The sequence below is a fragment of the Ahaetulla prasina genome, chromosome 1, assembly GCF_028640845.1.
Source record: "Ahaetulla prasina isolate Xishuangbanna chromosome 1, ASM2864084v1, whole genome shotgun sequence".
NCBI lineage: Eukaryota > Metazoa > Chordata > Lepidosauria > Squamata > Colubridae > Ahaetulla > Ahaetulla prasina.
In genome coordinates this window covers 132,900,865-132,914,765 of record NC_080539.1, presented here as the reverse complement: position 1 = coordinate 132,914,765, position 13,901 = coordinate 132,900,865, and the positions used below count along the sequence as shown (strand labels likewise).

The 13,901-nt window shown below is 40.2% G+C and overlaps 1 protein-coding gene across 1 annotated transcript in view; it reads right to left on the bottom strand.

Annotated features, from left to right (window-relative positions):
- COL12A1 (collagen type XII alpha 1 chain) overlaps window positions 1–12,379 on the bottom strand; it is a 145,971-nt gene extending 133,592 nt beyond the window's left edge. Inside the window, exons 1-2 of the mRNA XM_058176236.1 lie at window positions 12,043–12,379; window positions 4,450–4,560 (exon numbers count right to left, since the gene is read on the bottom strand). Coding sequence (XP_058032219.1) covers window positions 4,450–4,525 — 76 coding nt within the window. The 5' untranslated portion in view covers window positions 4,526–4,560; window positions 12,043–12,379. The remainder of the gene's footprint in view (window positions 1–4,449; window positions 4,561–12,042) is intronic.
- Between the last annotated feature and the right edge of the window lie 1,522 nt (window positions 12,380–13,901).

Sequence of the window (13,901 nt, the reverse complement as noted above, 5' to 3'; positions counted from 1 at the left end):
GTAATGTGTATTATAAGGCAGCAAACAGCCAATAAAGATGTATGGTTTGTAATATTGCTTTTGGAAAGTTACCAGATTTTTCTTTCCAGTATTTGGGATGAAGGCAAACAAAACAAGCACCAAGATTATGATATATTATAACCAAATAGCTTACAAATGAAATATGAGAAATGAGAATGGAACAGCAGTAATCCAAGAGAGAACAATTTGGGACGTGATTTAATATGTAAAAAAATGTAAAATGAAACATCCACTTTAAAACATCCACAGAGAAAGATAATTATAGTATTGTAAACTTTTAATATGTAAAATTAAGAATACCTTCACTAAATTCTTCAAAGACTATTTTTTAAAAAAAATATATAGTTACTAGTGCTGAGTACATGCTATATTGGTTTGATGATTGCATGTAGACATGTTAAATGAAGGGTCAACTTTATTCCTAACGTTCTCTTTAGCTCCACCCTCAACCAAATTAGGATTTTGAATTATAAGGGCAGGGTTTCCCAAACCTGGCAACTTTAACAAGCATAGACTTCAATTTTCCAGAATTCCTGAGCCATTCCCCATGTTGACTGGGGAATTCTGGAAATTGAGGGCCACATGCCTTAAAATTGACAAGTTAGGAAGCCCTGCGGTAGTGAGGTAAAATGGATTCCCTGTAATCTACAGACTTGCTCTACTCACCAAACAGGATCCAGCCATACATGATTGTGGTGGCAAAGCCTGTAGCTATCATCTTATTCCTTTTCTTTGTTTGATTATAATCCAATGAAGTAATACATCAGGACAGCTGATCTTTGATCTTTCCATTATCTTTACTAATAAATACATTTCTGGGTTGTATTTGTTCATATTTTAAGTGAATTGTCTCTTGAGAATGTTCCACATAGGGGAAACATCATCTCTCCAAATATAGAAATTAAAGACATCAAAGAAAAGCTAGATTTGGAAATGTTACCCATTCATTCATTTGTTCATTCATTCATTGTGTACAAGAAATTGATAGACTCTTACCTGCAGTCTAAATTGATATAGCTCATGCTTGATGCTGTGTTTTTTTTTACAGAATTATCAAAACTTAAGTGTGACTAAGAAACAATGAATATGGTTTGGGACTATGAACTAAAGAAAATAGAGTAGTAGTAATTAAAATGAGGTCTCCTCTAAGTTAAACTCAACTTTTGTGACTTCCCATGTAGAAATCAATAAGTAATACTTGCTAAATGTTCTCACTGAGTTGTATAGGTTAACTATAGGATTCAAACCCCACTTAAGCCCATGAAAATGTAACTGAGGAAATGTAACTGAAGAAAATAATCAGAATCACCCTGTTCAATGAAATCCTCAGAAAAATACAATTTTGAAGCCCATCCCAATTAGCCTGCAGGGTTTTAAAAATATTTACAGCACTATATAATTTATGTTTATAGTTCTTCATTCTTCAAAGTACAGCCGGACATAGTAATATATGCTTATCACAGCCTATCAAAGAAAATATTTAAGAAAGAATGGCTTAAAACCAATTGTCAGAATTTATCATTATTCTTCAAACAATATTTGATACATTGAGGAAAAGGCCAAGATGTTTTCTGCTTTTTTTTTTCTTTTTTGCTTTGGAGGCCTTCACTTGTTTACTGATTCTAAGCCAGTGGCCCTTTCACCTTAACCTCGACCCAGGTGAGCACCAGCTCCATTCTTAAAAATAGAATTGGAAATCATTATTGACCATGGCTATTATCTAAATTTTCTCTTCCTTTGGCGTTAGGAAGGTTTGAGAGATTCCCTATAATCCTTTGCAGAACCCAAAGCTGGCTCTGCATCAGGATCAATGGGATGTAACATCATTTCATCTTACACAGGTGATGCTTTTAAAATATTTTAGAAATGATACTTAACAAGCCACAGTGGCGCAGTGGTTACTTCTGCGGGCTGCCTGCAATTTGGCAGTTCAAATCTCACCAGGCTCAAGGTCGACTCAGCCTTCCATCCTTTGGAGGTTGGTAAAATGAGAACTCAGATTGTTGGGGGTAATAGGCTGACTCTGTAAACCGCTATGAAGCAGTATATAAGTCTAAGCGCTATTGCTAATGGGTTTAATAATTTAATCTAATTGAAAAGGAAATGACATTTACAAGGCATATTTTTTCTCACCTATTCAATTTTAAATGTCTCCTTTAAAAGAGTTGCAAGCTAAGAAAGTGCTCTGCAGTTTTTCAGACTTTCCTTTAAATCTGTACCAGTGTCTTATAGTGGGTTTTTTAAAAAAATTCCAGGATTGTTTTTGGTTTTTCTGGAACATATAATAAAAACAGAAGCTAGCAAAAAATTAGAAATGATTGATGACATCAAGCTTCTCTGCATATAAAGAAAAGTATAAGTCCTGTCAGTTTCTGCAGGCAGCAATTTGAGAAATGTGGCCACAAGTAAAAATCAACTACAAGTTTGTCCATCATTTAAGAGGATGTGTGGCTAGGAATTATGGCATGGGTTTCTTTTACAGAACTACTCACTCTGTGGGAGGTACACTCATGTGCATTTTGTGCTCCTGCCTGAAGGTGAAGGGCAACAGGATATCCTAATTTACAGGTGCTAATTTACATAACTCTTTTCATTGAAGTTGATGACTCAATTGCCATTGTGAATGCTGTAGATGTTACTGCAGTTTAGAGGTTGTCTTTTTCTGTTATCTGATATCACAGAAACCCAAACAAGGGATTTAAAGTACCAGGCTGCAGATGAACAGTGAACTGAAGCTACTGATCATTTATGATAAACAAATGGAAACACTGTCTTGCAGTGCCTTTTAACCAAAGGACTAGATTCTGCAGGCTTTTTCAATGTATTAGTAAAGACAACTCTAGATAGCTGGGGTTCTGAAACATGTTGAATGCTACTGCTCCATCCTTAAACATTAATTATGCAATAATGTATACAGCACTATTAAGGAATTTAATACTTAAATATTAGATTCACAAATCCACTCCTTCCAAAAGAATGTATCTCCTTGCAATAAAAAAAAATTGAATGTAAAATGAAAAAAGGTGGGAAATTTAAATAGCAAATTTTTAAGTAAAATAATGGGAACGATGCAGCAAACAGGGCTAGACGTAAGAGCTGATTTTCAAAATTGATGAAAAGAATAGAAGAACAGATACTGGATAAAAATGTTTTTGTATTACTCTACAGAACTATGAGCTAATTGCTGCCTTCCCATGGATAAAACAGCAAGAGTAAATCTGTTCCTTCCTACATACTGTTAATTTAGGAGCATTATTTCTCCAATATGTAAGAATACTTACACAACACAAATCAAGAGCTCCATCCAATCACAAGATAATCTCTTTTCACGTACAAAAAGGTCAGTGCAGTGCAATGACAAATTTGGCAATCCATCATTTTCAAGGAAGAATGGGATGGTTGGGGAGTATATCTGAAATAGCAGAATCTCCTTGTTTTGCCATACTTCTCCAACGACCATGTTTCCCCGAAAATAAGACCCTGTCTTATATTTTTTGAACCATGAAATAAGCGTTTGGCCTTATTGCCATGTGCTCAAAAGCCCGATTAGGCTTATTATCAGGGGATGTCTTATTTTGGGGAAAACAGGGTAGGAATGATTTTGCAGGGCATATGTTTAAAAGTGATAGGAAAGAGGCATTACATTTGAAGTAGATGAGAAAGTATATCTAATTTGTGTGATTAAAAGAGAGAGAGGGGGAAAAAACCCACTCACAAATCTATTGTATGGTGTTTCCAAATGGTTAATCCAATATGCTAAATGAGACTCAGTCTGTGTGGGAGCCCAGGCAGGAAAGTTTTGAGTGTCCCAAGGGATCCTGGTCTCGCTCCAAAAACAGGAGCCAGGATTGCTCATTCCCTGCTGTCCCAAATGAACTGACTCACCGAGAAGAGGACTTTCCTCCCCCTTTCATTCCAAACAAAACACACAGGCAGCCAGATTTTGTTGGAGTGCTTTATTTTATGAACGCTTCAAAATAATACTTTTTTAAAAAAAAAAAAAGCAGACACATGTATCTTGTGTATATATTTGCAGTACAAAGCAGAGCAATTAAGCATTGAGAGGGTGTGGACATGTGCTTCGGGGCTTCTCCTGCTACTAAGGAGAAGTTTCAAGTTGGCACAGGCATCTTCCTTCTCCCTAATCACTTTTCAAAAGAAAAGTGGAGAGAAAAGAAACAACAGTGGAGGGCCAAGATCACAATGGAACTCTAGTGTGGACAGCACACCAGAAAGACAACAAACAAAGAGAAGAGAAGAGCAACTCTGCTGGAGGTGCTCTGTAGAAATAAACAAACTATGGAAAGAAAGAGAACAGAGAGAGAGAGAGAAGAGGATATGAAACAACAGACACCCTCAGAGAGCAACTGTTGCCATTGTTTAATTCTGCACCATCACGTTCATGGAATAAAGGACAGAGTTATTTACCTTGAGCCTCAACTGCGCAAAGGAAGAGAGCTGCACATAGGGCGGCTACAGCTGTTGCACGGAGCCTTATCTTCATGGCTGCTGTTGTGTATCACAACCTCATGAATAATTCTAAAAAAAAAAAAAGGGAAAGAAAAAATAGAGACTTAGTACAGTGGGGGTGGGATTTAAGCAGACGGAGTGGAGAAGAAAGGAAATCAAATAGCAAGGAAGGAAGGGAAGTTCAAGGTCAGCTTTCACCCATTTGTGCACTCCGGATTGGTAGGACCTTCCTTCCTTCCCCTTACTCTCCTCGGGTCTATCAGAATAGAAAAGAATGTTTCACATCATGTTCTTCACCATAGTCAACTTTCCTTTCCAGAAAAAAACCTTTCTCCCCCCCCCTTCTTGCAACAAGTCAGAATTTTTCGATGAAGAACTTTCCCACCCTCACCAAAACTCATCACTGCTTGCTATTCCAGATCTAGAAATAAATTGATAAATATATAGGTAAACAGATAGTTCTTGCTTACCAACCATCCATTCAGCAACTGTTCAAATTTACAACAGTGCTGAAAAAGATCAACCAGACAACATCCCTGCAATCACATGATTTGGGTGTTCGGTAACCGGTCCATCCATCCATCTATCTATCATCTATTCATGTTTTTAGATTGCCCATCTCCCTCTCCCATTTATGATGGTCGCAGCTTCCCACAGTCATATCAGGATTTGTGATCTTCACAGCCAGCTTCCTACAAACTAAGTCAGTGGGGAAACCAGCAGGAAGTCACAAGTCGTGATCATGTGACATGTTGCTTAGCAATCATAGATGATTTGGAGGATGAGTTAACATCTAAAAATGACACCGTAAGTTGGTGCATTCACGTCACATTTCACTTTACAACTGTGTTGCTTTGCAATGAAGTTGCCAATTCCAATTGCAGTCATTAAGTGGACTTCTTCAGAAGAAATGATGAACTGAAAACAGTTTCATTAAAAGCAGAGCCAACAACCACAGAGGAAAGAAGAGCCAGTGAGTAGACTCTGGATTGCCACCGTTTCACTGCACACCGCACCCCAAACATGCGTTTTACATGGAAAAAGAAAGCTCAAGGTAAGTAGAACAGTGAGGGGGGAACAGCTGTGCTGCGCAATTTGGGATTTCCTGCTTTCTAGCAAATATAAACCGCGTGGCACAGCTGATCATCAGAAATTCCAGTTCAGACGAACAGGTAGCCTTTTATCACTACTGATTCGCCTGAACCGGTGCAAACCGGTAGCATTTCACCCCTGGTATGGATGGGTTTGAAATAAAATTTGATAATTAATTATTATAAGAATTCTTCCTATGTGAAAATGCTTCTTTTGTTTTGTTTTTTAAATGATAGGATGGGACTTAGAAGGTTAAAAGAAAATTAAAGGAATTAAAGATTACAATTAAAACTTTATAACTAGTAGATTTGACTTACTAAATACAGAATGGAGCAACATTGGATGTTATTTTTGAACAATGGTCTGAGAAGTTAATTTTAAGAGTATCTGCCTTTATGGATAGAGCCTGTTTCAAAAAATATCACAGAAGAGGAACAAGGATTACTGGATAAAATCTGGTCAGCATCTGAAAATGGATTTTAAAACAAAAAGATTACAACGATGATAAAAAAAAATACTACACTGGGCATATATAAGAAATCAACTGACATCTTACTACTTAGAAGGGATATACAACAACCCAATACAGTCATCTGGATAATCTTCTTATACTGGATTTATGAAGCGGGTTTGGTTAAATTTTTACTTTAAACTTTTTTGAACTTCGTGAGAAGGGACAAAGAAAATAAAAAAAATCAAGTTCTAGAACATTATTTAAATTGACTAAAGATCAAGATTATTAAAAAAAGTAATGTAAAGTTGGTTTATTTGATCAAGACAAAATAAATTGTTATCTCTGGTAACACTTAAGGTAGTTTTGCTGACATCGAGACTGAATGATAAGGCTTGAAGAATTGCTTATAGATAAGAGATGAGATATGGGAAGAAAAGGTAATTTGTTTTATTTTGAGAGAAGGTGATATGTATTGTTTATACTTAGGTATAAGTATAAGTTTATACTTATAATTAGTTTATACTTAGATAAAGGGAGAAGTCATTTCTTCATATAATTTTCTTCACTATATAGAGTATTTATTTTTATTTTCTGCACCTTTTTTTCTTTTTATCCTTTTATCTTTTCAGTTTGTAGTTTTTTTAATCACCATAATTGTAAGTTTTAATGAAAATTACTAATTAACCAATTGCTGTTAGTAAGTGAGGAATACCTGTGCTATCATGAGGTATATGGAGTAAGATAATAGCAGCAAAGCAATGTAGTTATATGAATCTTTTAAATTAATACATAATCCATGTTCAGTTTTTCTAAATACGATAGCGTAATTCACCATATATTTCTTTAAATATCATCACATGCTACACCAGTTAATGAAGGAAAAAAATCAGTCCACAGTTGCCTATCTTAAATGCTGTTCCAAGATGCCTTGCATAACTAGCTTCAGTGTGTAGCCAATTGTACAACGAATAGCCTCACCCTTCAAAATTGCCTGGCAAATCTCCTATCTTCTCCTAAGAGCACTGAGCTAATATACACAACATTCTGAGATTGCAGTAAATGGGCAGAGGTCCCAATCATGAAAAGACATCCTCTTCTTTTTCCAGGTGTGGATAGAACCTCTACCCACTAACTGTAATCCTGGAGAATCCTCAAATCTATAGAGCTCTATTTCAATAATTACATAGAATACTAAAAATAAGAACAGGCATTGCATATTTTCCTGGAACAGGTAGTCCTTGACTTACAAATGTAATTCAGTCCAAAATTAATCACGAATCATGCCAATCATTAAGCAGGACATCACATGACTGACCCAGTTTTTTGTGATAGTTGTAAAGCAAACACAATGGTCATTAAGCAAACACTGTGGTCATTAAACCTACTCTTTGCAATAGGCATTGCAGAAAATCAGAAGTAAACAATAAATGCCAGTTTTGGTGGGGACACACACACATAAATCATGGTCACATCTGTGCCATACTGCAAATGGCTATAAATGCAGACCAGTTGCCAAGGCCAAAAAATGTGATCACATTATTGTGAAGGGGTGGGAGAACATCAGAATTTTGAGTCCAGGTTGCAATTACCTTTTTGGGATCTTTTGTAACTTTGAATAGTCACTAAGTGACTGATCATTAAACATGGACTACCTATAATCTAGAATAAAATTGCCAACCCCCTTTCCTGCATGAACACCAGTATTTTTTAAAAAAATACTAGTGAATTTAAAATTCTGCATTTTACACATGCACAGTGATAGTAGAAGAATGATCAACAATTCAAGCAGAAAAGGAAGCCGTCTTTCCCTCTTTATGCTCCTGTCCATCATGCTACCCTTGAGAAAATGCATGAGCTCCAGTGATGGTAACGAAGAAGAAGATTCTTTGCAAGAGCAAAGCTTCCAGTGCCTCTTTCAACTGGGAGTTTGGCTTCTTTTTCACAACTATTAAAGCAGTTAGTTAGTTAAGAATAGACTATTGCAATGCTCTCTACATGGGGCTCCCCTTGAGGAGCACCCGGAGACTCCAGTTAGTCCAGAATGCGGCTGCGCGGGTTATTGAGGGAGCAGTTCGGAGCTCCCATGTAACACCCATCCTGCGCAGACTGCACTGGCTGCCTGTTGTCTTCCGGGTGCGCTTCAAGGTGTTAGTTACTACCTTTAAAGCGCTTCATGGCTTAGGACTGGGATATCTACGGGACTGTCTACTGCCAACGTCTATCTCCCAACGACCGGTGCGCTCTCACAGAGAGGGGCTCCTCAGGGTGCCGTCAGCCAAGCAATGCCGGCTGGCGGCCCCCAGGGGGAGGGCCTTCTCTGTGGGGGCTCCTACCCTATGGAACGAGCTTCCCCCTGGACTTCAGCAAATACCTGACCTTAGGACCTTCCGCAGCGAACTTAAAACCTACCTATTTCGTCTTGCTGGACTCACTTAAATTTTAAATTATCAAATTGATTTTATGGGTTTTAAATTTTTTGTAAATTTTAGAGGGTAATATTTTATCTATAAGTAGCCATATCAAATAGGCTTTTTAAGGGTTGTTTTTAGTTTTGTATTGTTGTTTTCTTTCTGTATTTTATTCCTGGTTGTACACCGCCCTGAGTCCTTCGGGAGAAGGGCGGTCTATAAATAAAAATATTCTATTCTATTCTATATTCTAAGGATAACTTTTGAAAGATTAACAGTAGTTTGGAAAGGGTAATAAAAATTGCTCCCCCTACTTGTAACGCTTCTGCCTTTTTACTCCCACTCCTCCCTGCTTCCTAAAATCTGAAACAAATTATACACAAGGGGATGTAACATATCCTTGAAACCTGACACCCACACTGAAAAAGCCCCAGACTCAACCAGATCATTTTGTTCATATACATCCAGAGAACGAACAACTCCAAAATAAAAGATGAATGGTGGGGAGGAGGCAGCCCATTACATCATCAGGCCAGGTTAAAAAATCTTTAAACTGACATCTCTTCCGAAGCCAGCAATCCTTCTGATTATTTTTTATCTGTCTGACAGAACAATCTATTTCTAATGCTAAGGCACTAAATTTCAAGTGAGCTCTAGAGCAGCCTTCTAGAATTCTGCATCTTTACAAATCTCAGAATACAGTTTTTTTACTAATAATGTAATGGGGTTTGAGGGCTTTATAGATATGAATCAAAGTATATGTCTGGTTTCTATTAAAATATCTCAACATAAAGTAAAAACAAGATGGATACTTAAGGCATTGTTTCTTTGATTCAGTCATGGAGGGAAAGAAACTAGAAAACATATACCAATGTGTAAGATTTACATAATTTAACCCAAGTTGTAGAATTCAGTATTATGAATTTAAATAGTTTGCACTGTGAATTAAGTAGATTTTTAAATCTTCTACTCTTTTTCCAGACACTCCGTTTTTAACCATTGTCTGATCTAAATTAAACAGCAATCAACCCTTGTCAAAAATTAGTAGAGTAGAAAAGGAAAATTTGGGGCATCCGATGGATTTAGTAATTCTAATTGCGACAGCTATCTGGGTGGGTTTTTAAAAATATGATCCTGCTCAAGAGTCTCGGGCTACAATTAACCTAGATTTGGGCACCCTTAATTTGCATGACTAAATCTAAAACTAAATGAACGTTTATTGGAGAGTAAGTTCCATACATATCAACAGATTTTATATTTCTGAAGAAATGAATAGGCTCATATAGCTAATGTAGTTAGCTTTTTCCCTAGATTGTGACCGACCTTTTTGACAATGATTCAAGTACTTTTGACAAGGATACTCAAGTCTAATTAACTTTAATTCTTTTTGAGTACTGGATGAGCCTCAGATTGTGTTCTTCCCCAGAAGATAGAGCTAGTAGCAGCCTTTGGATGTAAATATTACCAACTTAAGTGTGTTTATTTTTGGTGCCTTCGATCAGTGTTGACTCTGGGAAACTACCTGGACAAGTCCCTGCACTTTTCTTGGCAAGATTTCAGAAGTAGTTTGCCCTTGCCTGCTTCCTATAGCTGAGAGAGAGCAACTGACCCAAAATCACACAGCTGACTTTTATACCCAAGGCAGAAATAAAATTCAGAGTCTCTTGCTTTCAAACCTGTCACAATAACCACAGCACAAAACTGGCTCTTTAAACTGACGTTGAGACTCTCTAAACTGAAGCTGAGATTTTTATACTGTTAATTTAGAGAATTAACCTGTGCTCTGGAATTTAATTGATTTTTTAACATTCTCTGGCTTCTGCTCTATTCAATAAGCAGTACACATATTAATCATCAGACTAATACCACACCCAAACTACCCAAAGCCAAGCAGTTGGCATAAATCATTAAGTGATTACCACATGAAGGGAAAAAATAGCTTTATGTTGTACAAAGGGAATTAAAGAAGAACGAAAAAAACAGCATTGTATTAAATCGCCCAACCAAACTGGCACAATTCACCAATACTTTGCTGGATCTGAGCCAAGAGCTGATACTCCAAAAGAGGAAGCAGGCACACAGCATCTTTTTAAGTGCCAGGGTGAAATGCTTTATCAACAGTTCCATTTCCATATTACACATACGCACACACTTCTAAGGATAATATATAGCGATTCCTGCTTTGGTACAAAACCAGACGATCAACCAGGTTATCATCTTGGATCCATCACTATCCCTTATGACACAAAAACAGACAGACACACACGCAGAGACGCACACACACTTAAACCACGGGCAGAAAAACCGACTTCGCTCGCATATTTGCTTAAAAATACATTTAAATGAAGGGAAAGGAGAATCTACGCGTCTGACGAAGACGCGTTTCCAGGCTTAGAGCGCCCTCTCTCGTGCAAACCCTTCGCAAAGACCAAACAAAAACCAAGGAAGAAAGACGCTGAGGATACTTTAAATTTTTCTCCCGGTTACTTTCCTCCTGGAACTTCCAACCCTCAGAGAATATGAACCTCTATCTGGTACCCTAACAACGGACTATTTTAAAAAATGCTTCTGCTTTCCGTTGCAAATTTTATGAATGATCTTTCTGTCGGAAACGGGAAAGGCATAGTTCTGGTTTCGCACCATCACTCAAAAACAGACCTCGCTGGTTGACGAAGCTAGATCAACGCATTTTGGAGGCAATAAAAAGAACATACATGGCATAAAATCCAAAACCAAATACAGTAAACGTGTTACTTTGCTCCAGCAAGCCAGCCAAACGATTGGGCACCACCAGAAATTTACATATAAGGAGCTGTTGCACAGCCCGGGGGTGGGGGTTAGGACCGGAGCGAGAGGCAAGAGAAAGAAGCTCCTTAGGAAATACGAAGAAGAAAATTGTACTGCAATTCTGCATAGTTCTTGCAGGATTTACATATACAAAATAATTACCCCCTCCACACACACACACCAACCTGTCAAACGAATAAAACAAAGTAGAGGAAAGTGACATCACATCTGAACTCTCTCTCTCTCTGGAAATGAATTAATCCAGAGCTTCTGAATGAAATTACAGGCAATCGCCAAAGGAGACTTTGACAGCACCAGCGGGAGAAAGCAACCCATTCGGGACAGACTTCTGAAGAGCCAAACGGCAAAGGGGCTGCAGGAGAAAAAAAAAGACCTCACACGGAAAGACTCCCGCCTTTGTTCTCGCCGCCTGCTCCTGATATAGTCCGCGGCTCTTTGAAAGGCGGGGGGGGGGGAAGAAAAGCAAATAAAATGCCTATGAATCCCCGATTTGCTCGATCCGAACGCGCTCCCCAAACAAGACACCAGCACGCACTTGGCGCGCCTAGCATGAAATGCCGGATTCCCAGGCGTTTTAAGAACATCAACCGCAGGAGACCCAAGACGGGCAATTCTTTCTCACGCGTAGGCTCGACCAGTCTGCGAATCTCGGACCGCACGCGCCAAGGGCGGGCAGGCGCGCGTGGGTCGCGTCCACACACACCTGGCAGGCTTGCTTTGGGGATGCCCAGAAGGGATTTGCCAGCGGATGGAGAGACGGGATTCCCCGACTCCGCCGGGCGCACAGACCTTAAAAGAGGGCGGCGATGGGACTAAGCAGGGATGGCAGCCACCCGAGGAGGAGCCCTGCTGCGGCTGCCGCTTTTGAAGAGGCCAGGAACCAGGAGAGCTCCAAGCACCTTGGGCTAAGGCGCGGCCAGTAGCAGCAGCAGCAGTGGCTGCGGTGAGAGGAGCCGCCTCGCTCGGTCGGTTTGGCGAGGCTGCGGCTGCGATGGGGTCGCTCCGTCCGGGAAGCCTTGCCTTCACCAAGTGGGAAGAGCCTCTCCCCAATCTTGCTACTTAATAGAGGGCTGTTCCCAAGTCTCAGCGGTTACGAAACGGCGGGAAAGGTGGATCGGTGCCATGGGATGATCTATGACTGTGCTCTCTCTTCGCTCCTCTCCAGCGGGGCTAAGGGAAGCGCCGGTCTTCGCCTTCTGGAAAGTTGCGCATACCTCTCCGCATTCCTGAGGCATGAGGAGGCCCGCGCGAGCGCAGGAATTGCCTGGCCCGCCACGGAAGGTTGAGCTGGCGGGGGCGGGGGGGGAAGAGAGAGAGGAATGAGCATGGAGGGGAGGGGAGTGAGACAGAGGGCGGCGAGGGGGCAGCGTCTGGCCTGCCAAGAACACACGTAGCCCTCTGGCTCTTCTCTGCTCCCGAGCCAAGCGGCAGCCGGCGCGGCAGTCCCTTGGCCGAGACGGCTGCCAGACAGACAGGGAGATCCAAGGCGAAGATCCTGGGTATGTTTCAGTGGTACCCGGGACGGCATGTGCCGAGGACCGTTGGGTTTCTGCTGGAGAAAACCTCCGTTTTTTGTCGGAGAAATACCACTTAAGTGGAGCCTTTTAAGGCGAACAAAAAAACAACACCACCTATTTTGGGACCGTTTTCCGAACTCAGAACCCATAATCCCGCGTTCACGCTTTCTGGAAACTTCAAAGTCTTTTACTGGCGATTCGGAACTTAAAATCCAGAGATGGAAAAAGAACGACGGATATAATGCTAATATAATGTTCCATCTTTGCTTCGATACTGAAAAGAACCCCCAAATCATTCAAGGGATATGTAGAAATCCTTCCAAGAATAATTAAGCGCCCAGGAGACGTAGGAAACGGTGGCTTTCCTCTTCTCGGAATTAACCTTTCCCTCCCTCCATCCTTTGCTCCCACTGCAATTTCTATCCCGTTCCCATCCCATCCATTCATGTCTAGGCGCAGAACTCCACTACACGCTTTCTTCCAACTTTTCAATTTTTTACTGAAGAGTACAGATTCCCGCAGATTTACAAAAAACCGGAGGTGAGATCTGGCACCAAATCCTCAGGGAGGTTCATTTAAGGGCATCGGGGTACTAGGAGGTGGCGAGCAGAAAGAGCCTAGCCTTTGATCCTAAAGGGTGAGGCTGGACCAAGATAGGCCGTGAGCCGGTTCACTTGCCCGCCGCGCGTTCTTCTCGTTAGCACGTGGCTCGAACAGGAATTGAGCGGCAAAAGCAGAGGGCGGCGCTTGAAAGACCGAAGAACATTTCCAGATTTCCTCTTTTCCATCATCAATCAGCTCGACGGCTGCATCGATTACTGTTGGTTGTTAACACCCGCGAAGTTTACTTTTCGTGCAGCACGCCCACCAGAAAAGACAAAAAAAAAAAAAGTCGGAATGTGACAGCAATCGATTCGGAAATTGTATTAATTATAATAAGTGCGCTGCAGAACCGGTCTGCTGTCTTTGCCTAAGGAAAGACAAAAAATATGCAAAACTAATGCAGGCTTAAGAATCCACGGCAGTGCCCTAAGCTGGGCGTATGCGTTTCCTGTCAATGCACCCAGTACTGTCGCATCCATGCAAGAAAAGTATCTCTTTTCAATTTACTCTCGTTCCATAGACAGTGAA